At 27.1% G+C, this 25,245-nt stretch overlaps 4 protein-coding genes across 6 annotated transcripts; 2 read left to right on the top strand and 2 right to left on the bottom strand.

Annotated features, from left to right (window-relative positions):
• Positions 1-1,858: 1,858 nt before the first annotated feature.
• Nak (Numb-associated kinase) lies at positions 1,859-13,608 on the bottom strand. Of its 3 annotated transcripts, XM_074248809.1 has the most exons (14): positions 13,324-13,601; positions 13,034-13,215; positions 12,044-12,159; positions 11,552-11,685; positions 11,242-11,353; positions 10,952-11,155; positions 10,761-10,864; positions 10,544-10,676; positions 9,840-10,467; positions 9,399-9,753; positions 9,170-9,308; positions 8,629-8,878; positions 8,497-8,544; positions 1,859-4,875 (listed from the first exon to the last, which is right to left on the bottom strand). In XM_074248809.1, exons 2-14 carry the CDS (start codon positions 13,146-13,148, stop codon positions 2,729-2,731), a joined length of 4,485 nt encoding a protein of 1,494 aa, XP_074104910.1. In that variant the 5' UTR covers positions 13,149-13,215; positions 13,324-13,601; the 3' UTR covers positions 1,859-2,728. The 3 variants fall into 3 exon arrangements, with proteins under 3 accessions (XP_074104910.1, XP_074104911.1, XP_074104909.1); XM_074248810.1 differs by having other exon boundaries at positions 9,179-9,308; positions 13,034-13,608; XM_074248808.1 differs by having other exon boundaries at positions 13,034-13,600.
• A 1,698-nt stretch (positions 13,609-15,306) lies between these two features.
• On the top strand, positions 15,307-18,569 carry Pbp95 (proximal sequence element A Pbp95). The gene is made up of 3 exons (XM_074248915.1): positions 15,307-15,395; positions 15,463-15,521; positions 15,660-18,569. The coding sequence occupies exon 3, from the start codon at positions 15,693-15,695 to the stop codon at positions 18,405-18,407; it is 2,715 nt and encodes a 904-aa protein (XP_074105016.1). The 5' UTR covers positions 15,307-15,395; positions 15,463-15,521; positions 15,660-15,692; the 3' UTR covers positions 18,408-18,569.
• A 412-nt stretch (positions 18,570-18,981) lies between these two features.
• LOC141531247 (lipase maturation factor 2) lies at positions 18,982-22,693 on the bottom strand. The gene is made up of 10 exons (XM_074248920.1): positions 22,559-22,693; positions 22,297-22,400; positions 21,792-21,975; positions 21,604-21,705; positions 21,134-21,327; positions 20,826-21,004; positions 20,487-20,736; positions 19,965-20,411; positions 19,658-19,874; positions 18,982-19,575 (listed from the first exon to the last, which is right to left on the bottom strand). Exons 2-10 carry the CDS (start codon positions 22,388-22,390, stop codon positions 19,296-19,298), a joined length of 1,947 nt encoding a protein of 648 aa, XP_074105021.1. The 5' UTR covers positions 22,391-22,400; positions 22,559-22,693; the 3' UTR covers positions 18,982-19,295.
• A 155-nt stretch (positions 22,694-22,848) lies between these two features.
• LOC141531263 (ubiquitin-conjugating enzyme E2 J1) lies at positions 22,849-25,140 on the top strand. The gene is made up of 5 exons (XM_074248959.1): positions 22,849-23,607; positions 23,721-23,926; positions 24,007-24,197; positions 24,389-24,509; positions 24,608-25,140. The coding sequence occupies exons 1-5, from the start codon at positions 23,571-23,573 to the stop codon at positions 24,839-24,841; spliced, it is 789 nt and encodes a 262-aa protein (XP_074105060.1). The 5' UTR covers positions 22,849-23,570; the 3' UTR covers positions 24,842-25,140.
• The last annotated feature ends 105 nt before the right edge of the window (positions 25,141-25,245 follow it).

Genomic DNA, 25,245 nt, shown 5'->3' with positions numbered 1-25,245 from the left:
TCGGTTATTTTATCTGTTATTTTGTTAATGTTAATCTTGAGTTTTGATAAAAACTTTTAAAAGTATATTTTCAAAAAATCTCACTGACGTCTTTAATCAATTTCAATATTGGTGATGTTATACGATTGTTATTATTTTATAGTTGCAACTGATTTCTAAATCACACACTACTTTTATAATACAATATAATAAATAATTTATGTAAATAATATTCATCGAGCAGCAGTTTGATAAAAAAAGGCACCTAATTACATACAATTTATGTACTAGTTTTTGTATATAAGTTATACAGAAAATCATTTTTTTATTACAATTGAGATTTTTTTTAATTTTTAGCTACTCTATAAATTTATATATTGTCTCTTTATTAAATTAAACTGATTAAAAAATTTATTTCACAGTCAATTGGGTAAAGGCGCAGTATAATGGTGAATTAAAAAAAAAAAAAAAACAACAATTAGGTCAAGGAATATAAATTTATACATGAATTAAATAACCATTAGAGATGATTATTTTAATTAATGCCCATTTCAAAAATATTGAGTCTAAAAATATTGTTTATAAATAATAGTTTAAGCTCTTAAAAACAGCTTTATTCATTACAACTAATTCATTTTTTTTTGTTATGCATACAATGCTCAAATTTTAGTAATCAAAGTAAAACTTTTAATTTAACGTTAGTAAAATAATAAATAAACTTAAAAATTTATGTTAAATAGCTAAAATTTAAGAAGATCAGTCTTCGATGAAAAAAGCACTTATTGAGAGACTAGATATTTAAAATCAATATTTTTTTAACCATCACTGCGCCTTTTGATGTTAAGTTTTGATGTTTGTTTTTACAGGTATATCTATTATTATTCTATTTAATTTGTTTATAAATAGTTCGACCAGGTGTTTATCGTTAAGAAGTGATTTCTATAAGCATTTAAAAATGTACTCAAATGTATTACAGATTTTTTTAAATATTTACATAATTCTTTCAAAAATGTTTTTTTTTTTTTTTTTTTTTTTTTTTAATTTAATAAATGGTGAGCTGCTTGTAAAATTTACTTTTCATATTTAAATACGATAATAAATACAATATTTATCAAGAAATAGTTAATACAATAGAAATTTACAAATCTTAAAATGTATAAATGTTGTGAAAATGTTTAGCTGCAAAAATAGATGCCTGTATTTACTTTATTACTACTATTATTTTAATAACTAATTTTTTTTTTATTTTTCACTTTTAATCACACTCATTTCTGTATTGATTAACTTGTTTTTGGTTTCTAGATGCCGAGTTTTTTTTTTTTTTTTCTTTAATTTAAACATAAGCACAGTTAGTTTTTAATGAAAACAATTACCAGCTTTTATATTTTATTTAATTATTTTATAGATAAATACTATTTTGTTTTTAGTCATAATTTAATGCACCATTCTAGTCAGGTATTTTTAGGCTCACGATACAATTCGTGAAATATATATATTATTAGAAATAATATAATATTTATTTTTTAGCAATTTATCGAGGTAATAAGATGAAAAAGCGGTGCTTTTTTAATGTTAATATAGCATTATAAATTAATTAACAGAATCTTAACCGAAGAGAGATATATTAATATATTTCTTTTTAAATATTAAAAATCATTATTTTCAAAATTTTTTTTAAGTTGTGTGAGCCACATACTTAAAACAAAATGAGACTCGTTGACTAAAAATAAACAAATCAAAAAAATTTTTTATTATTTCAAGACCGATATCATGGTTGTCAAATGTAGTTCAAAAAAATATAAAAAAGTCGAAAAAAGTGTGCTAATCTCGGTAAAAAACTAACAAAAAAATATTTTTTAAAAATATGAAAAAGGAATGATGAAAAATTTTTATAAAAAAAAAAAAAAATTTTTAATAACTGGAATAAAAATTTGAATCTTTGAATAAAATGCAGTTGATGGTTGATTAAGTCATGGCGTTAAAAGTGATGTACAAAACTTTTTTTGGTAAATTAATTTAATCATAATAAAAGAGTTTAAATAAATGTAATTATAAATAATTAAGGTAAAGTGAAAAAATGGCAAGGTAAAGGTTGATTCGAAATGTCTTTTTTGCAGTCATTGAAATGAAAAAAGTTTTAATATTTAAAATATAATATTGTGATATTCGATTATCTAGTTCATACCTTGCGTAATTAATCAGCAAAAATGTGAATTCAAGTTTTTTTATCCTAAACATAATTTGGACCAATGTCCATATAGTGTCTCTGATGTACTGTATTAATCTCGGAAATAATCAACAAGTGGAAAGTTAATTATGAAATTTAATCAAAAAGTACAAAGTATCATTAATTATTCCCTTTAGTATTATTATTACCTAAGTTAAATGAATGAAAAATATATATTTGAAATATATTTGTATACTCTACGAACTATTTGATAGTAAATAATTTTTGTACATTTATTGACACTTTATATTAAGTATTTTCACACTCGTCTTATAGTACTTGGTATGTAATTTTTTTTAAAAAAAATTAAACAGAAAAATCATTAGCTTTCGTGATCGTTAGATTTTTTAAATATTACTATTACAAAGTAGTAATTCTGTAATGTGAACTACAATTCGAAGACACATGAGATATCGGTATTATAATTAAATAAAGAAAAAAAAATCTTATAAATAAAGAAATAAAAATAATATAATAACTTACAAACAAAGTAGCTTAAATACAACTATCATTGGTGGTTTTTCAAGTAAATGGATTGCTTCTTCGTTTAAGTGATCCGAAACGTTTTTCCGGTTCACGAATAACTTCGAAAGGCGTAACGGCAGATCCACTTACCGTTTTTTCATCGTTTTCATCACTCGGAAAGTCTTCAAAGCTCATATTACTGAATCCAGCAGTAACTGCGCCTTTTTTCGACTTGGGTGTCTTTTTATAAGAAACGCCTTTGGACTTGTGAGGCGTTTTAACAGATAATACATTAATAGCATCGCTACGATTTTCGCCAATGAGATGATACTTGGATTTATCTGACGATTTGGCCTTGTCTTTTTTGTGTTTCAATGATTGATCAGTAACGACTAGGGGTTCAGGTGACATAGGTGATAGAATATCCGGCGATATATTTGATATCGATACACTGTTGGTCGCATTGACAATTATTCTCGCTGTTTGAATCTGTTGTACTTCGGGTTGTTGTATCACATAAACTGATTGAGGTGGTAACTGCTGCTGTTGCTGTAGCTGCATATTCATAACTGATGAAGAAAATTGACAAGAGTGCGTAGACTGGGCACTGCTTGACAAAATGGTATTAAGTGCATTATCTACAAATCCGGGAGATTGTGATAACGGCAATGATGTAGGTCGTTGTTGTTGTTGTTGTTGTTGTTGTTGTTGTTGTTGTTGCTGCTGCTGCTGCTGCTGCTGCTGCTGCTGCTGCTGCTGCTGCTGCTGCTGTTGCTGATGTTGGTTGTTAAGAGTCAAAGTTGCAAATTCGTCAAAAGGAATTGATCCAAAAAGATCTTTAGGTGTTGCATTATTAATAGTTATAATATTTGTATTAGCTGTTACTTGTCTGTAATTAAAAGCTGGAATACTATTAATAATATTTACTTGACTATTATTCTGAGATGTTATTTGACTCGTGTTATTCACACTGAAGTTTGAGTACGAATTAGTATGACAAGGTAAAGACGCAGTTTCAGTCTTTGTTTGGTAATTACCAAGCTTATTAAACGGATTTGTAAAACTTGAATTAAATGGCAATGACCCAAAAAGATCTTTATCTTCTCTAATTACTTCACTTACAAATTTAACAGGCTGTGGACTCATAAAATTATCATTTTCATAATTATTCCAGCTTTCTAGAGGTACATTTGACAATCCAGGAGTTTTTAATACAACGTTTGAATCCGTATTGTCGTCAATGTCAACTAATCTACCAGAAACAATCGGAGAATTCGTTATTGGAGATATTAAATTGATATTTGGTGGACTATTAGGTATACTATTAGTTGATTCAATTATCTTAATAGTATTTTCTTTACTATCACTAATTTTAAGTGAACTCGTTGGTCTTGGAAAAGGTGCTAAAGCAAAAACATCCTCATCAGTTTTAAAAATATCATTTTTAACAATATTAGTCTTATTTATTTCATCGGAAGAGCTGCCATTATCAAGCAAACGAGGCTTTGAACCATACTGATGTCCAACAAAAGGGTCTCCGTGTAACTGGCCAGGTTTAGCTTCAGGATCAAGTTCATCATCAAGTAAAAGAGGTTTTTCACCATACTGGTGTCCTACCACAGGATCTGCATGAATTGTTGGTAACGCTTGATGTTCACGGTGTCTTTTTGGTTTTCTAATTCTGGGATCATCTTCGTGAGTTGCTACTGATTCACATTCTGCATGATAAGCCGAGCTGCCACAAGTGCGAACACTTTCTGAAATAGTTTCATCTATTTTTCGACGATCATCGTCATTTTCATCTTGGTCATCATCCAGTTCATTACCATCTTCGTAATTCATTGCTTTAAGATCACTCGCTGATCCTATTGAATCATCGGACTCATACTCGACAGGCGCTTGACCAGATTCGAGAGACGACACTTCTTTTTTTCGTTTACTTAAAACACCTTTTACACGGCGACGTTTTTTCTTTAGACGCTCTTGGTTTCTTTGTGCTATTTCTTTATCACTGTCACTTGACACATCGTCGGCATTGAAAGCCAGCTTTTCATATTTAGACCGATCTTCAATCGGCACACGCACAAATTGGGGTGATATTGGACTAGATTTTGTTAACAATGATGCTTCATCATCAGCCGCTGGCGGCTCTGTGTCAGGACTCCAGTGAACTGTTGCTAACTTTCCACTTCGTAAATCTGATCCTGTAAAATAAAATTTATCGTTAGATTATTTTATTTATTTAAATAACTATTGTTAATTGAAAATTTTTAATGATAAATTTAAAAAGAAGGAAAGAAAATGTGTAAGATTATTATATTGTCAAGATCGAGCAGGAATTTTTGAGATTATTGTATTGGTGATTTTATTAGTCGGCGAAGCGTTTTTTATTTATCAAGTTTAATTTGTAATAATCGGCGCAGTAATTTATAATCTGGATTTAGATGGAAACTTTAAATACTTACCTAAATAAGTACTGTATTCCCTTACCAATAAATTCATAAATATAAACAGTATATTTACATTTTTTTTTTTCACATTTTTAAATTGTTTTTATACCAGTAGAAATATGTAATAAATTAAGTTATTATATTTTATTAAAGATTAAAAATAAATTACATATTTATAAAAAGACGATTGAAGATTTGAAGTTAAAAAGTTTTTTAATAATTGAAGTATCAGAATAAAATAAAATTATTTTACAAAAATAATTTTAGTTAAAGAAAAATAAACTTTTATTTTATTCTGCGCTGAATTTTAAGTAATTTATAAAAAAAAAAAAAAGTTAATTTTATTAGATAAAAAAGATAGGAAATTCCGATTAGGTCTGTTACAGACTGTGCAATATAAAATTTTGTCATTGATGTGTTTTAAAATTACTTTATAGATGAAAAGATAAATAAACCAAGATAAAGAAAGAGATTAAAAGTTCTGATTGTAAGATATAAAAGTCAAGCAATTGTTTAAGAAGCAAAAAAAACATTAATTTAAAAGTATGAGCGCTATCACTTCGTCTGGAACAGTCCTAATCAGATTTTTGGGGTTGGGAAACGATTTGCAAAACGCAGTAATCACTTTCAAATATAATTTACTTTTGATAATTGTAGTATGTTTAATTTTTGAATGAAAGATATTTTTTAAGTTTATGAAAGTGAATGACGAATAAAGATAAAAAATTATATTAAGAAATTACTGCGTTCTATTGAGAAAAATGATTTGACAAACAAACATTTTATGTGCTAATGTACATTTTTATTGCTTTATAATAAATCGACAAAGATACAGCGAGAACAAAAGTAGACAAAACGAAAAATTAAAAAATTTAATCCTATTGTTTCCTCGCCATTCAGTAACAACTATTAATAATTAATTAAACAATTAATTGAGTGATATAAAATATTTTAATTATAATCATCCGAAAGAAAAACAATAAAATCTGTATATCTTTAAATTCATGTGCGTCTCACTCACTTATAGAAATTATTTATTTTTAATAATATAATTGATTTAATTTTTTAATTATTTATCTTTCTTTCATTTTATTTATTATAAACAAAAAAATAATGTTGACCTTTGCAATTGTTTCTTTTAATCAGGTATTTTATGACACTGGAATAAGGGCACTTTAATAGCCCATATAATTTATAACATAATCATATTAATAGGAAGCCCGAATAAATTAAAAAAAAATTATTTTAATCGCCTCCCAAGCTCATTAGGGTGTTCCAGACAACAGATAGGCAAAAAATTATCAACGGACCACCTCAATTTAAAATTATTATTAATTATTACCTAAAAAATTTATGCTACTGAAATAAATCATTTAAAATTAAATCCACCCCGATTGAATATCTCTGTGCAAAATATTTTTTATACATCGAGAAAAAATATAATACTTATTATTACACTATCAATCATTATTGTTTTTTTTTAATTTTTTTAAGTACGATCTTATCGTCTGGTTATAGATTTGAGAAAGACGCAATACAGTACAGTTTTTATAGATCAATAATTAAATGGTTTGTCATACTCTTACTTTGTTCCGTTCTTTTTTTTTTTTTTCTATATTTATTTATATATATACATGGTTAATTAATTGCATTAATTATTAATTATCTATTAAAGAAGAAAAATGCTTAATATGTTTTTAATTTTTTTCAAAAAGAGCTAATTAAAAAATTTTAGCTCTCAATAATTTTTTATTTTAAATGTTAGTTGATTTTTTCTTTGTAATTTTTTAATATTTAATGTTATTATTGATAAATATATTAAATATTTCGAAAATTTAATTTAAATGCTAGTCGAGCAAAAATCTTTCCTGCCGAGACAATGTATCACAAACGGTATTACCCAGTATACTGTTTTATATAATTATTATTCACTATGATCCAACATTGCAAGTACTTTCTTTTTACTCAAGTATTCTGTTGTTAAAACATATTATGGAAATTTAATACGTATAAAATAATAACTTTAGTGATGATGTTGGTCCATAACGTTTATACACGAAAATCAAACGATGATAGACACGCGATGACAATAATTATTAAGAGGAATAATTAGACAATAATTATAACAGTTTAAAAGCATATTTATGTAACATTTATGAGAAATGTGAATTCGATGTTTTTTTCTTTGATTTGATTTTTATATCATACTATAAGGAATCAAAGATAAAATTTATATCGATAATATTATATACATATATATAGATATATATGAGTATGAAATATATTTTTTAATTTCATTTATTTCATTGAGCGTAACAATAACTGAGCAAAAAAAAAATCACAGTATTTTTTGCTTAAATGAAAATTTTACTACTCCTTTTTATTTATATCGATAACTTAAATTAATTTAAATTTGACGTTTTTTCTAATAATTTTACCGCATTAAAATGTTTTAATAATACTATTTTTTATTAATAAAAATGGAAATAAAACTTGTGATGATTTCAAAAGAAAAAGTAAGACTAGATAATCCATACTGAATTTAGAATTAATCAAATTGGCAACACTTGACTATCATTAAACTTATTCACAAAATTATTTTTTATCACTATGTAAATGTAACATCTATTTTATACTTTTTAATTATCTTTGGTAATGCATAAAAGTGATGTGAAGTTGAGTAGATAATTTCGCAAATATAGTTATAATTTCTTGCCAACAGTGAAATGCAACGAGTATATTATTTTCGCGCAAAAAATTTCTTGATTTATATGTTTGATGATCAAACAAATAAAGTTGATAAACATGGAATGATTCGGTATTTGTTATTTTAACTTTTCAATCAATTTCAATCAAAAAATACTCGGCAGGTCATTTTTGTTGCAAGTAAACGTTAATTGAATGTTAAAATAAATGACCATCTTTACTATATTTGAACTTTACATTTCATTAATTATTTTGTTAATTAATTATTTAATTCCCTGCGCTAACAAACTATTTAACCAACAGATGAATGTCTTTTTTTTTTTTGCTAAGTCTCTCCCGCGTTATCACAACTATACTTTTTGTTTCTTTTATAAAAGACGATTGTTCTAAATAAATTCTAAATAAATTCTAAATAAATAAATCATTAGTAAATTTCAATTTACGCGTACCTCGGGGAGACATTTATAAATACATTTATAAATGTATTTTGGTCTACATAAAATGTTAAAAGTATCACGTCTACTCATTTTGTTTACGTGAAAGACGTTCAACAAGTAAATTCGAAAAGTATTTTTTTTTTTTATTTTTCTTTTCTGATTTTTTTTGTCTTTTTTTAAGAGGAAGAAAAGAGGAAGGATAGAATATACAACGAAGAATCTCAAGCATTACCTCCAGCGATTGCAGTCGTCCTGGATCCAAGTTTTGATTTTTTACCCGCTGAAATTAAAATTTATAGATTATAAATTATTTATTAAATTAAAATTATTAAAATATAATTTTGTGAATGTACAATTATCATACCAGGCAATGAAAAAGGAGCTGATTCAAATGGATCTTCTGGTACTTCTGAGTAAGACATAACTAAACTTTCTCGACTCTTAACACCACCAATACTGCTGTTACTACCCCGTCGAATTTTGTCAAATTCAGCTCCAAAAATATGATCTTCTGTTAATTGGTTAAATGGTTGTGTATCTTCAAAAGGATTCCAAGTTGATACATCAGCACTCAAAGATCGACTTTCTGCACTTGACACACTAGACAATTCACCCTATACCACGTATAAATTTATATTATTGATTTGATTTATTTTTTAAAATTAATCTACGATCTAATTGTGCAGTGCAAAATAAAAAAAAAATTTCTATAAAAAATAATGTTGGAAAATCTAATGAAATGATTTAATTTAAAAAAAAAAAAAAAAAAAAAGTACATAGAACTTAAATAGAAGTTACTCTTTTTTAAACACTTACTAATCCTTGGGGAAATTTTATTAAAACATAGTTTTAAGTACAGAGAATGAGAAAATAATAAAAATAAAATCGTGCATTTGTTTACTTACAACACGTACATGGGAGGCGCTCGTGCCGATGCACGGCCTTCCGTCTGTTTTAATATCTGGTAATGTATCTTCTTCTGAATGCGGTCTCACTGAAGCATCATAAGGTGCCAAAAATTGAGATGTCTCATTAGCAAAAACCCTTAAATAATAATAAATTTTATTTTATAAAAATATTTGACTAATTTATTTTATTTTTGCAATAAAAATTTACTATGCATAAAATACGTACTTATTGAAAGCACTTGTGTCACTAACATTTCTTCGATGCCTTGATGATGACGCTGTCGGGCTATCCGGCGGTGAAATATTAGCACTAATATTTTGACTTAAACTCTCAGATTTATTGGTTTGCTTAGAAGAAGCTTGAGGTGGGAAAGTGAGTGGTGCTTTAGCTTGGGATAATGGAGTATTTATTTTTTGTGGTACTTGAGTTGGTGAAGCAAATATCATAGAAGATCCACTATTTGTTGGAGTCGTTAATTTTGGAAGAACTTTGGTTGATCCTGACTTGGAGGATCCTGAAGCTGGCATTTTACAAGGAGGTGGCATTGACCGAGAATCGTCTTTAAATGGATCTGGATAGCCTAAAAAAATAACAAAAATATTTGATGAAAAAAAATGTCTATACCAATGGAATCATAATCACTAGGTAAAACGTTGATTAATTTACCGGAAGATGGAAATAAAGCTTCTAATTGTTCATCAGCAACTCCTGGTCTTATTTCATGTTGCCTTACGTCAAAATAATATACAGTTTTATCTTGAACTGTTACAGGTGATTGTTGAGTCAGTTGGGATGCATGCCCAGATACTAATGGGCTCTGAGACTGACTAAATGGAGAAGTTTGATTGGGAACAAAGGAGGAAACACTTTGACTTGGAGAAGTAATATGTGGTGAGACTTGAGCGAAAGAGGACTGCATTGATAACTGCAAGGGTTGTGATGGCTGATTTGACGGCATCGTAGGTACTATTTGCACACCTTGAGCTATATACGGTTGTTGTGAGGTATTAACTGTTGCCGATTGATTAACTTGTACGTAAGACACTGAAGTTCCACTCTGCTGTTGTATTTGATTTCCTTGGCCAGATATTTGACTAACAATCTGACCAGTTAAACTAATTGGACCTGTACCTACTCCTTGCCCTTTTGGCCTTTGTCGTGGTGTAACGGAAGTACCTTCAACTGTTGTTGCTACTGGTGTTGGTTTTGAAATTTTAATCGACGCTGATCGTTTTACACTTTCAGATTCGAGTGGTGCACTAGGTAAACTATCAATAGTGGGCGTTGCAACTTTCTGCAAAATTGTTTCCAGCGATTAGCAAGTTTAATAGTGTAAGTCATTTAGGTTCATTGAATAAAATAAAACTCACAAATAAATTTTGTACGGCACATTCTTTGCCTTGAATTTGAAAAGCCACGGACGACACTTGAAAAATATCAGGTCGTAAATCTGGATCAGGTTCTAGCATATATCTTATTAAATTGTGTAATGCTTTACTATATCTGTTGATACAAATTTAAAAAATTAATAATTAGAACTTGAATTAAAAATTGTTTATATTTAAAAGCATTTGCATTAGAATTCACCTTGAATTATCGGGAATAGTAAAATTTCCTGATTGAATTGCAAGTGTACTTTCTCCAAAAGGTAAAGTAAAGAAACACAGTTTATACAATAAACATCCCAATGCCTAAATAAATAAATAAATAAACAAATTAGATAAAATTAATTAGATTATATTGACTTGTGAATTAAATAAATATTATTATTTTATTACCCAAATATCAGCTTTAGTAGTTATAGGTTTTCCACAGTACATATCAACCATTTCCGGAGCCCTGTAACTCAAGGTCGTATATTTTTTTATTTCTTCTTCTACAATTGCTGCACCTTGAACACTTGAATTCAATACTTTTCCCGTAGCCGAACCAAAATCACATAATACATAATGTCCTGAGTCAGCAAGTAATATATTTTCCACCTTAAATAATTCAGCACATTGATATTATTTGAAAACAAAATAAAAATACAAGTCATCATTTTAAAATAAAATAAAATGTAATTTACCTTCAGGTCCCTATGAATAATTGGCGTTTGACAATGATGCAATCGCGAAACTGCTTCACACACATCGCAAAATATTTGTAGCACTTCAGATTCACTAAAACCCGTTTGTAACCTTGGAGAAAAGAAATATTTATCATAAACATCTGGCACGTATTTAGATATCAATTTACTCAAAAAGTAATTTATCACTTAAAATAAACTTAAATCTAATCCAAGTGTTTCTATATAAAATAGCCTTGAAATTACAGATAAAAAAATCGATAAATTATTTATTTTGATAGATATGAGTATGACTTTTTTTTTTCTTTACCTATTATTCATCATTTGAAGGACTTGTGATTTACAATAGGGCATAAGAAGTAGGAGTTCATGGACTCCACCTCCTATATGAGTAATACTACTATCTACATATCCTATAATATTTTTATGTCCACTCAAATTGCTCTGAAAAAAAAATTTATTAAATTAATTAGTATCTTTAATTTAAAAAAAAAAAAAAAAAAAAAAAAAAAAAAATCACTTAAATAAATTTACATCAATTTTTAAAATTAAATTTAATGTTTTACTCTACATTAAAATTTTTAAAGGTCTAAACGATATAACTATTGCAATAATAAGATTAAAGTTAAATAGAAATAAATCAATGGAAAGAAAAGACACTAGACCTATCGAAGTGACCTTGATATTAAATGTAAAACAATACCTACGTAATTTATAAATATTAATAAATAATTTAAATCTTTGAATGAGAAAAAATTAATAATAAATTCTATTCTATTAAGAATTCAAGATAAATACTTACTGCAATTTGTATTTCTCTTTTACATACATTGAGATCATGTTCATTATTGACATACATGCGTTTAAGAGCATATCTACCATTTGATGACTTAACCAAAAATACTATGGCAAATCCTCCTGTAATTTAAAATAATTATTGCTAAAAAAATAAAGTCTAATAACATCTAATTTAACAAGTTTGATCATTAATTGCTAATTATAATTATTAATCTACATTGACCATTAATTGTAAATATACGTAGTTATCGTAAATGTTACGTTAAATTAATAATAATCTAATTTGTAAGATTAAATACATTCTAATTCTTATAAATTAAAGATACATATTATCCAGACATATAAGTAAGATAGCATGCTTAAAAATAATAGATAATAATATAATATAAGCTTGACTAGTAGCAATACAATTTCATTCAGTTCGCAAACAATGATGTCATGAATCAATCATGATTAATTAAGGGACAATGGTCGGTTACACACAGACAATATGACGTTTAAAACATATATCATCACATGTTTACATCTGCGTCTCTTTAAAAAAAAATAAAAATAATAACAATAACAATAATAATGAATAAAGAAAAATAATAAGAATAGAAAATTGTAAATAAATAATTAACATAAAAATTTGAGTAAGATTTTGAAACAAAAAGAAACATTCTTTCGTTATCATATTTATTACTGATAATACAATACTCGAAGCGATAAATCAATTGTTAAAAATTAACGTCGGGACTAATAAGTGTTGAATATGTAAAGAAATAAATTAATTAATACAAGAATAATTAATATTTAAAAATGGATTAATAATGTCCTAAATTATGATTGAAACGTTAATTAAATTAATAAATGAGCGTTGATATAGGTAATGAGGAAGCAGATTAAAGAAATAAGAAGTTAAATACACGTATGGAAAAAAAAAGTTGTAAAAAAAAGATACATAATGAATATTATGCATGTACATATAGATGTTATCTTGTGATGATTTTACCTTCAGCAAGGACTTCCTCAACGGTGACTGTGTGTCGACCGACAACAAATATTTTGCCCAGGTAACTATTGGGCTCTTTAGATGTGTTGTCAATTTTCGAAAAAAGCTTCTTCATGTTGGCACTTGGTCAATCTGACCGATATCGTACGGGGATTGACATAAGGCCTCTTACGGCCGGTTATCTGGAGCACGATTGCGCGTGAAAGCCGCGCGATATATTATTATAATTACTCGTGATCCGTTATTTCCACAGTTTTTGTTATTATATTCTATTGTACAATATTACTCACTTTATTTAGATGAAATGTGATACTAAAGTGCCTTTTGTAGTAGCCAATAAATATTAAATATTTTTGCGATAACTAATCGACGTATTCTTTAGCCAGCCGACATTTTCGGGGCTGTGTAATTTTTTATTGCGCATGCGCCAATTTTACGTGATATACTTGTGTACAAATATATCTGTATGCGTATACATACTTGTACTCATAAAAATACAGAATGCGTATATGTACATTTTACACTTGAAGGAAACATATGTACTATAATAACTGTCATTTCCGGTTATATGTCAAAAATTATAAATTATTATTACTTGTAGCTAATTAATTAAAAATTACTATTTATTAATTTTTCTTTGCATTATTTATGTTTTTTATGGTTTGTAATAATTGAATATTAAAATTATGAGAATTAATTTAGCAGATATTTATTAATTTTTAGAATTTTTTAATAAATAAATTATTATAAAAATAAATGAGAAAAAAAAATTGACATGTAGAAATTTAAAAAAATTATAAATACAATTTTTTTAAAATAGTTTTTCAGAAGGGATATATTTGTTAAATAAAATTAAAAAATTATCAAGTAGCTGCTAACTATAATATGTCATGTTAAAATTGTTTTATTGTATTTGATTAGATAGAAAATGTTAATTATTACATTAATTAAATTTTAAATCTTAATAACATTATGATAGAAAAATAATAATATATATTTTTAGGTCATTTGATTTTATTTTTTTATCAAATTAAAATATAAAAAATAATTCTATAAGAAATTACATTAAAAACTTTATAAAAATTTTTGTTCTTTTCATATTTAATTATTCTACTTCATATAAAAGAAAAAAAAATTTCTAAATGTACTGCTACTAATTCTTGTATCGTGTATTAGCAATAAGGTTTATTTATACTTTTCTTTAGAGGCCTTTGCCTTTTGCGTTAATTTTTACGTTAGTGAAAATTACTTCATTGATTGTTCTATTAATAGTTGCACGAATTCAGTTATTAAACTAATTTACTATTAATTTATTTTAAGGATGATTCAGATGATGAATTGAAAGGGGCGTGTTAAACACGCAGATAAGATTATTAATTTTTGATCAATAAAAATTGTACTAAAAATAATACACGCTTATTTTATTTAAGATAAAATTTTTTGGAAAAAAAATTCAGCTTCTCTAGCTTACAAGAAAACAAATTTTTCGATAAATTTTTCTATATATTAAATTATTATTATTTAATTAATTGTTAATTATCAAAGTTAAGTAGAAAAAAAAATCTAATAAGGATTTTTTGGATTACCAAATGCAGCGTTTCAGCCAAATCTAAAAAAAGAAATATTTTTTAACAAAAAAAACATTTATCGTCAACGAATATACTAATAAACATAAGAATTTTTTTCTCTAATAAATTTTATCCGCTCATTTATATATGATTTATTTATAGAAGTATTAAAACTGTCAGATGTCTACTGTACTATTAATATCATCAATCATTTTAGTGTTTTGAATAATTAATCATTTTTAATTACTTTAATGCTTGAACTATTTTTTAGGTATACTAAATAATTTCTCAATGACAGCGATCAATAATAGTTTTGTCACCATTTTTGTAACTAAATTTAATAATTTCTTGCTTAATAAATTATTTTTATTGTTCATAAAAGTTATTAAAAAAAAAAAATTAAATTGATGATAATTGAAAAAGAAAATACAATTTTATTTTATAAATTATATTCTTGATACTTGATGGTTTATTGAATTATTTCATAAAGAAAGTTAATGATCAAGAAATCACTATTAAATATTAAATATGTTAATTTTTTGTTATTTGTCACGTGTGCTAATTAACATCTCTATTTCTCATAATATAATAAATACAAAAATTCAATGAAATAAAACGGCTCTATTTTGAATTAGCGACTATTTTTGAAAACTAACCTTAACTATTGACAGTAATTATTGTTTACTCAAGTACAGGTTAAACAGTTCATGTGTTTGTTAGTGTTTTTTTTTTTTTGTTGTTGAACATTAAATAATAAAATGTCATTGATTTTTAGAATTATTTAATAGAAATTGGTAATTGAATAAATAATTTTATTATAATATAAATATATAAAATATTCTAATACTTATTAATTTATAGGTTTTCAATCAAAAGATTTCTCTTGTATAGGATACATGCCGGGAGAAATTCAGGTTGTGGTTAGTAATTTATTTAATATTTTATAAAAAAGTACTGTAATAATAGTTTTTAAAAGTTGAATTAAAAATTTAATGACATTCTCTATCTTATCATTGGCATTCTGATATTAAAATATTTTTTTTTCTTGATTATAACAGATTTTTTTGAGTAAACGTGGATAAACATAAATAATGTCTGACAACGAGGATACTCTCGAGGATATCAAGGCTATACAAGAGGTTTTGTCTCAAGATGACTTTGATGATTATGATGATGATCATCATTATGATAATGATGATGATGATAAAAGATTTGATCGTAAGCCTTCAGTTTCACACAATCCATATTCCACGTTTGATTCTGACGATGAATCTCCGGACGATGATGCTCATAAGCTAGCCGTTGAATCATTAAAATCCGTTGAAAATCTTATGCTGCTTTGCAGGCAAGCTGAGCAAGCTATTCAAGCCAAAATCGAAGAAAATGCAAAGAAACGCCAAGAAGTTGATTACCAAATTCATTTATTGGCAAAAGGAGGCAGAGCTAACTGGAGAGTGCCATATAATAAAGCTGGTATGCCGTATTTCAAAGATGAAAAACAGTTTCCAGCTCCGAAAAACGAAGATACCAAGATGAAAGAGAAAAATAACGAGCTTTTAATATCACATTTACGGAGGCCAATCAGGTGGACGTACAAAGATCGAAATTATTTAAGAATTGCGATACGTAAGCAAGCAGCTAGTGACACATTTGATAAAATGATTCGAGACAGCAGCAAAAATGATACAACTAGTTCGGAGTTACAGCCTCCCAAGGATCTGCGTACGATGGTAGGACCTTTGGGAGCGCGTGAATTTGACTGGATGAAAATATCAACGATTGATATGAAGTGTCGTCACACTCCTAATGAATGTCGCGTTATGTGGAACATATTGCTTCATCCAGATATTAATGACAGCCAGTGGAAAACTGATGAAGAAGAATTACTTAAAGCCAAAGCTCGTGAACACAAACTACAGGATTGGGATACCATTGCAAAAGAATTAAATACTGGTAGAACAGGGTATGTTTGTTTCATAGCGTTTCACAGGACATTAGAGAATTCGGTTTATAATGATCGGGCTTGGTCATTGCATGAAAACAGAATCTTATCCGAATGCGTAGAAAAATTACGATTTGGTGATTTTATACCTTGGGGACGTGTAAGTACGTATTTTAATGATAGGACGAAAACCCAAATTTATGCACGTTGGAAGTACAATTTGGATCCATCGTTAAAAAAAGGAAGGTTTACTTCTGAGGAAGATGATTTATTATTAGATAGTGTTGCCAAGTATGGACAAAATTTTCCTAGAATTTCCTCAGACATAATGCCATATAGGTCTAGTGTTCAATTGAGTGGTAGATTTAAATTATTGATGCTAAAAACAAATAGTTCTTATAATTCATGGTCTGTGGCTGAAGATCGAAAATTAATCCAACTTTATGAAGAATTTGGATCACAGTGGAGTATGATTGCCAGCATTATGAAAAAAGATCGTACTTATTTACGTCATCGGTATACTATTGTAACACGTCATATGTCTAAAGGTGTTAGATTGGCAAATATACCTCGGAAACGTCCGATTGATGAGGTTGATTATGAGGATGATGATGAAGTAGATGATCCTGATAGTAGAAATGATAACATGGGTACTGATTCTAGCATCGACGCACAATTGATGAGATATTTTCAAGGTATACAAGCAACAGAAAGCAAGCCTGGACGTAAAGCTGTATATCACACTCCGGATCAACTAGAACTTCGGACTAAAAAATTGGACCAAATATTTGAAACGCTTAACGTTAAAATTGAGATTCCAGATAATTTAGATGGTTATGATTTAAGTGAGAAAAATAAACAATTGTTATCTTCTTATAAAGAGTATATTAATCTCAAGTCATCAGTAAAACCACAAGTTATTGAGGAGTACAGACAGAAAATGTTTGGTGATTTTGATTTGAATGATTTTAGTGAGCCTTTCATTCCACCTGCACCCTTTGGTTTGTTTCAGAATGGAGCAAAACGAATTAATCAACGTAAAAAAGCTAAATTTGATGGCCGTTTAGATGCTGAACCTGTTCAAAATTTACAAATTGTATTGGATATGAATATGGAAACGCCTTCCAATGTGTTGGAAAAATTAAATGAAGAAGAAAAAGAACAATTTGATAAAATATCTCAATTGGTGGCCTCTAAGTGTACACGCTTACAATTTGCTGGTCGATTTGAACAAGCTTATGTTCCATCGGTGGAACTAGCGAGTAAATCGGCTAAAAAATTAAATCCTTCTGATAAATTGAAATTTAAACCGGTGCCAGATTATGAACCTGAAAGTTGGAGGCACGCTTCTTTAAAAAAAGATCTATCTATTTCGCCGAATTATTCAACTTTACTTGGCTATCAAGCGTTATTAAATTTCAGAGAATCACAGTCAATAATGAGAAATAGAACTGATGACTTAACGACTCCGGATCTTGTTAAGCTTACCGATGAGGGTAAACAAGCGTTTCATTTATTTAAAACTCGTCTTCGACGATTGTTCAAATATCCTATCCTCATGTCACGAATAATTCTCAAGGATAAGAAACTACCGGATCGAACTATTCTTAAGGAGGGAGAAGGTATACAGATGGATAAAAAAAGAATTAAATTAATGAATGAAGAGGATAACGAAAATGATCTAAGTAGCGAATTAAATGAGGATTATGAACAAAGTAGTGATTTTGATAATGAACCTGATAATTTACAAGACCCATTATCACAACAAGAAATTAAATGTGAAATTAAATATGATATTAATGAAAATGGGCAAGAGCAAACAAAACGATTTGTTTTGTCGGTAAAATTAGATCAGGTTAAATAGAAAATAAAATATATAGAAGTAGGATAAGAAATAAATGTTATTTTTTTATTTTTTTGTTACCCAAATAGTATAATTGGTATTATTTAATTTTTTAGTTAATATTTATGTAATAATAATAATTTTCATTTTAAATACATGAATACTTTAATAACTTTCAAACAATTTATTTATTTATTTTATTTAATTAGTACAATGCTATTTGAAAAAATAAATATTCATTTGTATAAGTATTATTAGTTTTTGTACATTATAAATGTTTTTAACAGAGTATTTTCAAAAAGTCATGTATGAAAAATGATCTTATGTAATAGGTACTAACAATTTATCAAAATAATAATTAAAAAATGTATTTATATATTGTTATTAAAAATTACCAAACACAAGTTTAGTAAAGACAAATGAAAAAAGATTTACGTTTTATTTAAAGATATACAATGTATATCTAAGAGAATATTAAATACATAATAGGATATTTTGAATAAAAAATAGGCCGCATATAATAACAAATTCTTGTGATTACTACAATGACTTATATCATGAATATGATTTTTAACACATAAAAATAAGGATGGAATTAAATATCTTAGTATAATATTCTACAGCTATTAATATAATTATTATGTGTTATTAATTACTAATATTTATGATTATATTATATACTTTAAATGGAAGAGCCGAAAAAGAAATTATTTTTTAATTATATGTACTAATAAAAAATATTACTAGTGTCGACAGAGATTCACGATAGATTTAATCTATATTAAAGTCTTGATTTATGATTACACACTGATTCAACGATAAGTATTTAAGAAATGCAGTTATATAAAGATATATTATACATTTAACATCACTTTTGCTTACTTAAATTGAATATTCAACTTAAGAAATTTATTTCTTCTTTGATTGAGGAGTTGTTTTAGTCGTCATAATTATTGCACACCCTGCGATGAAAATACTCCACACAAGTAAACTGGGTTCTATTTTTTCAGTTACCATCCTCATATAATCAAGTACTGTCTTCAACATTTTATTTGTTATTTTAATAGTCGCCTTATCTTGAAGAATATTTAATTTCTTAAGGTATTCTAATAGTGGTGGATGGTCGCGACTGAATATTGGGAAGTATTCTCCTACTTTTTCTCTAGTCCACCAGCTTTCTCTGTTCCATCTGTACATAAAATTATGTTATATTAATAATTAATACTCGGAGGAATTATTTAAAAAAATTAATTATTCATTTTAATACTCACGAATTCTTCCACGGTACAAAATGATAATGATAGAGATTACCACGGATATATTTTGGAGGCTTATCACCAAACGGTTTCTGTACAGTATTTAATAAAGATAGTACTTCTTTTTGATTGGTCAGTAATCGATAGGTAAGAGACATAATCCAAGGGTTATTATGATATGTTCCAAGTGCGGCAAACCACATTTGCCAATCCAAACGAGGTGAGTGAGGTGCTGTTATTTAATGAAAAAAATATTAAAATAATATCAATCGATATACTTTATTATAATTATTCAATACTATAAAATTATTAAGAAACTTACCGACAAATGGAAGTGAATGGTTAACATTTCCCGGTTTATAAAGGAATTCATACTCTCTCCATGGTCCTTCGATATCATTACTTCCTTCAATTATTATTTCTGGACGGCCATCAATTCCTGTCATACGCCGGAATAAAGTATAGCTATTAGAAATACGATAAGGTTCAACTTTCATATACATTTGTTTAATTTGCGGTGGAATAGTTATGTTGTGAGATGGATCCAAGCTTGAAAATGGAACCAAACTGGTACCAAAAATCAGACACACAGCAACAGTATAGAACACAGTAGTGATAAAAGTTATTACTGTGTTCATTGATCCCTTGGTTGTTAAAAGTGAATGGGTAATTGAATCAGCAACCGTAAATCCTAATGAAACTATACCGATGATAAATGAAGCGAGAATCACTTTATTGAGATAGTAAGTGAACTGCTGTTGTGTGAATCCTAAAATAAATTTTTTTAATTAATATATACATATTTTTTTATAATTTTTAGTATCTTTGATAAATAGATTATTACCTATTTCAGCATGAATAGTCCAGTTGTCGAGTAGTCGTATTTTGTATAAAACGATTGTTGCATATACAACAGCCGCATAAACTACAAAACATACAAAAGTGGAGAGATAATTTTTCCAACGTGAAGATTCTTGCTTTGATTTTCTCTTGTAGAAAAATTGGTCATCCAATAATCCAATGGACAAACAAATCACCAACAAGTCACGGAAGTTCCAATTTCCTGTAGCCATTATATGGAGATATTGGCAAATCTATAATAAAAGCATAAAATAATTACAAAAAAATAAAATTTTTTAATTAGAATCGAATGTATTAAAAACGTGAAAGTAAATAAAAGTACCTGGATGTAAAAAGCTACCAGATGAACTTTTCTGTTAGGGAAAAAGTACAAAAATGGAATACCCAATTCGAAGACATTAGTGGTGACTGTTGTTAAACGAAGATACCATGATGGTAGATGATGGACAAACCACGATAATACTCCAGGAAGGCATTGAACTTCAAAATGATGAGACAGAGCTGAAATTAAATTTATTAGTTAAAATATTATCGAGGAAAATAATTTATAATTTATTGAACCACTTTCAATGCATATAACTGATGTAAGTAATCGTTATTTATTTCAAAATAATTATATTACATACATACCATCAAGATTCCACCAGACAGGGCATCCTGAAGCTAATTTAGCTACTCCACTTGAGAACATAAATCGGAATAGAAGCCAACGTACACACCAAAATGTAACAGTATCACTGGGAGTGCTAATTTTTGCCTTTTTCGGGACCCAAAATGGTGCAATGAGTACAGACAAAAAACCTGCTTCTAGTAACAGAGTGTCCCTACAACAGATACAATATAAAAATTAAAATATAACTATGAACTAGCAATCTTGTGTTTATCGTTTACAATATCATTGATCTCAAACGTCCTTGATTGTCACACCTGATACTTGTTTAATTTTAGATTAATTCTTGGTTTATCTATCATATTACAAATGTACTGAAGATTATGCAACTAATATCCATTACAATTACCATTAAAAAACATGTAAACATAAGGATAAACCGTAGAATTCAATATTTTATTCGTAAAATAATAAAATTAAAAATAATTACCATTGATATTGCATAAATGTTTGTCCAACTTGATAAAGAGAAAAATAGAGAGCCCATAATGACATAAATGTTGGCCATACGCAAAATCTTTGAGAAATAAACCTGAAAATATTTAAATTATAAAATTTATCAGCTATTATATAATTGAAAGAAAATTAGAGATTAATGAAATCAAGTGGGATATTTACCCTAAGAATGATAGCACAGCTCCACTCAAAGCGATTAAATCAAGAGTATATTCAACATTTAATCCTATGTAAGAAGCAATCCATACTAATGTTGGTTTTTGCTTAAATTTCTCCAAACAGGGCGATTTATCTTTGAGATCTACCTGAGTTCTTGCTGGTAATATCCCATTGTCTCCATAAAGTCCTATTACATTAATAAAAATTTATATTTAATTATGTAAAACATTTCATGAAATATTAAATATTTTTATCGAAATACTCAATTCGTATTGAAGATAATAAAAAGTATTGAGTTTAATTACGATAAAAATTCATGAGTTATCACCAATAAAACAAATTAAAAACTATTCCAAGACATAATACAGATAAAAAAAAACCAGTTATTAAATTTGTATCCAATAATAAGTAAAGAGACATTGATTAACATAAATATAAAGTAGATAAAACTTAAAAAAAATATATAATAATCTATAATAATTAAATTTTTATTTAATAATCCGCTTACCTGGTATCTGAACATAGAAGCTCACAAATGCAAAAAGATAAATGATACAAATTCCACGTAGGAATAGATTACGGGTGTACCGTACTTCGATCATCCTATTAGATCTAATTATCAATGAAACATAAATATATTAATAATAGTGTCATGAAAGTGTTAAATTATTGACTTAAAAATCTCATAAATAGTATGGATTGTTAACTCAATAATTTTATCAAATATTTTCAACAAATATATACAAAATAATGTGTTGCGTTGTACTTACATTAATTACGCTACCTCACTCACTGTTTAGTAGCGAACGAATTATATATAGTGGAACGGTGTTGTACTCACTTCACTTGTGATTTACCGACGACGACGCCGGTCATGCCTTATACACTTCCAACTCTCCAGCACACATACAAACATCGACAAGCTTCGAGTCCTTCTATGAGAATCATCAAGGTACCTTCACAGCTAATAAATAAAGTAAAAGAAATAAAATTTCAGAAAAAAATGTAGCGCGTTTCAGTCAGTGATTGGGTGAAATGTGATGACGTTTAATTATTTTATTCGTGGATACAGCGGAAATCTTTCATGATACTAAAATAGCTGGCATTTGATAATTTTCATGTTATTATGTGATAATGACATGTTATTAGAAAGGATTATTTTAAAAATAGAAATTTTTCAATTTTTTCTTCGTGTGCATAGTTTAAAATTTTTTTGTTGGCTGAAATTTGTTTAAAATTAAATAAATTGTCCAAATAATTGGCGTATTAAATTATATTTTCAGTATAAAAATACACATCCAGAAATATATTGTTAAGTAGTTGTGACAGAAGCTTTATCATCATAAGCTTCATTTTACCAAATTGTATTAAAAAAATATACACACATACGTCCGTAGTCCATATACTTACACTTGGAGATAAGAACTGTGTAGATATATGCAATAAACTTCAATACATATGTACTTACTTTAGTTTTTCATTTTGTTATCTACGTGACAGGACACGTACAAGCAATATTTTAAATTATTTGTTTATATTTTTACAAATATAATATTAAATTTATAGTATTTATAATTATCTAGTGATAATTAAAGTTTTAAACAGCTTTACGTGGATTGTTTTATAAAATCACTAATTTGTTAACTGTATGGACAGATCAATTTTTTAGAGTTAATGTATATAAAGTATATTATGCCTATGATAGTGTCAAGGTCTTGTCGTTTGTATTAGAAAAAAATAAAACATTGTATCAATAAAAACACATTCATAAATTAAATAGAAATGTCATTTGAAGGAAAATATAACACCAAAAGCCCAGGTAATTGCTCGATTAAATTAAATTTTTTTTTAAACAAATAAAAAATGATGATGAAATAATAACTTAATTCTTGTTTGCTAAATATGTCTTTTTTCTTCTTTTTAATTTATTAGCTGTCAAGAGGTTGATGCGAGAAGCTCAAGAACTTAATGAAGCTACTGATGAATATCACGCCTCGCCTTTAGAAGATAATTTATTTGAATGGCACTTTACTGTACGCGGACCACCATCGACTGATTTTGAGGATGGAGTTTATCATGGAAGAATTATTCTACCACCTGAATATCCTATGAAACCACCAAATATTATTTTACTTACTGTAACTATTTATTTTAATTAGTTTTGATTGTGAAGATAAATTTTAATTTAGTGGTGAGTTAAAACACTATAAATTTTTAGCCAAATGGGAGATTTGAAGTTCAGAGAAAAATATGTCTAAGTATTTCTGGACATCATCCAGAAACTTGGCAACCGTCTTGGAGTATTAGAACAGCTTTATTGGCTCTTATTGCTTTCATGCCAACTCCAGGAAATGATACTATTGGTTCATTGGATTATACCGCTGAAGAAAGACAAAAACTTGCTAAAAAGTCATTATAATCACATATAATATATTAAAAAACATGGTTTGTTGTTGCAAGTAAATATAGGCTGGTTCAAAATAATTTTTATTTAATTTTATAGAATTTTTATTAGAAAAATGTATTTAAATGCAACAACGAATATTTATTGAGTGTTTAATTAATTAAATAATAAAAATTTTATAATAATTGTTCAATAGATCGCAGAGCTGGGAATGTAATATTTGTGGAAAAATTGTAGATTTATTATCCAAAGAAGATTCATCAAAATGTAACAAAACTAAGGATAAACCCATGTTTAATTCTGTAAATACATTAAAAGTAAGTGTTATTCAGATTATAAATAATTAACATTTTTTATTTTATTTACAGTAAATAAATTTTATTAATTATCAAACATACAATTTTTTTATAAAAAGGATGAAGAGACTCCATCATCATCATCTAATGCTACAAGAACAGCTATTAGAGAAAGTCTAAGGCAACGTTTAATTGACCCAAATCGTTTAGGAAATCCTGCACATCAAACAAATTCTGTCAATCAACAATTTTCAAATTTATCGTCTAATGATTTCTTTTGGACTATCATAATTGTTTTCTTGGTATCAGCTATTGTTTTCCTTGTTTTCCGACGAACATTTTTAAAATTTTAAACATAAAATATACTAAAATTTAACTAACTAATATAAAAAAATGTAAAAATGTTACCATGTTGAAAAACATCTTTTTGTTTTTATTCGTTTATAATTTGGCAAACGCGTAAATAATTTTATTCACTAAAAATTATTTCTATAAAATAGAAAATGAAATATTTATATTTAAAAGTATTGTTAAAAACTTTTTTTTTAATTTTATGAAAAATATAATTCACAATTAATTCTATTCAAATGAATCACATATAATTTTATAATTACCAATTATGTTATTCTTCTAATTGACTTTTTGATTTACAAAGCTATTATTTTTGATAATTAATTCATTTTATTTGATGTTATATGTATTATATAATATTATCTTACAAACAAATTGGTGCAAACATACAGTAGACTGTTAATTG

Source organism: Cotesia typhae, unplaced genomic scaffold, assembly GCF_013202065.1.
Source record: "Cotesia typhae breed Kobodo isofemale line unplaced genomic scaffold, CoteBio_Ctyphae contig_5, whole genome shotgun sequence".
In the NCBI taxonomy this organism is placed as follows: domain Eukaryota; kingdom Metazoa; phylum Arthropoda; class Insecta; order Hymenoptera; family Braconidae; genus Cotesia; species Cotesia typhae.
Note: the sequence above shows the minus strand (reverse complement) of the source record. Positions and strands in the feature narration are given on the sequence as shown.

Bases quoted from the DNA above. Each gene is read 5' to 3' on its own strand.
- Nak (XM_074248809.1), bottom strand. From the start codon at position 13,148: ATGAAGAAGCTTTTTTCGAAAATTGACAACACATCTAAAGAGCCCAAT. The intron at 11,686-12,043 runs GTAAGTATTTAT...TTTTTTTTTCAG, and splicing joins AAAGAGAAATACAAATTGCA to AGCAATTTGAGTGGACATAA. The intron at 8,879-9,169 runs GTAAGTAAACAA...TACGTGGTATAG, and splicing joins GCGCCTCCCATGTACGTGTT to GGTGAATTGTCTAGTGTGTC.
- Pbp95 (XM_074248915.1), top strand. From the start codon at position 15,693: ATGTCTGACAACGAGGATACTCTCGAGGATATCAAGGCTATACAAGAG.
- LOC141531247 (XM_074248920.1), bottom strand. From the start codon at position 22,390: ATGATCGAAGTACGGTACACCCGTAATCTATTCCTACGTGGAATTTGT. The intron at 21,706-21,791 runs GTAAATATCCCA...AAATATTTTCAG, and splicing joins GCTGTGCTATCATTCTTAGG to GTTTATTTCTCAAAGATTTT. The intron at 21,328-21,603 runs GTAATTATTTTT...TATCTGTTGTAG, and splicing joins ACATTTATGCAATATCAATG to GGACACTCTGTTACTAGAAG.
- LOC141531263 (XM_074248959.1), top strand. From the start codon at position 23,571: ATGTCATTTGAAGGAAAATATAACACCAAAAGCCCAG. The intron at 23,608-23,720 runs GTAATTGCTCGA...TTAATTTATTAG, and splicing joins ATATAACACCAAAAGCCCAG to CTGTCAAGAGGTTGATGCGA. The intron at 23,927-24,006 runs GTAACTATTTAT...ATAAATTTTTAG, and splicing joins CAAATATTATTTTACTTACT to CCAAATGGGAGATTTGAAGT.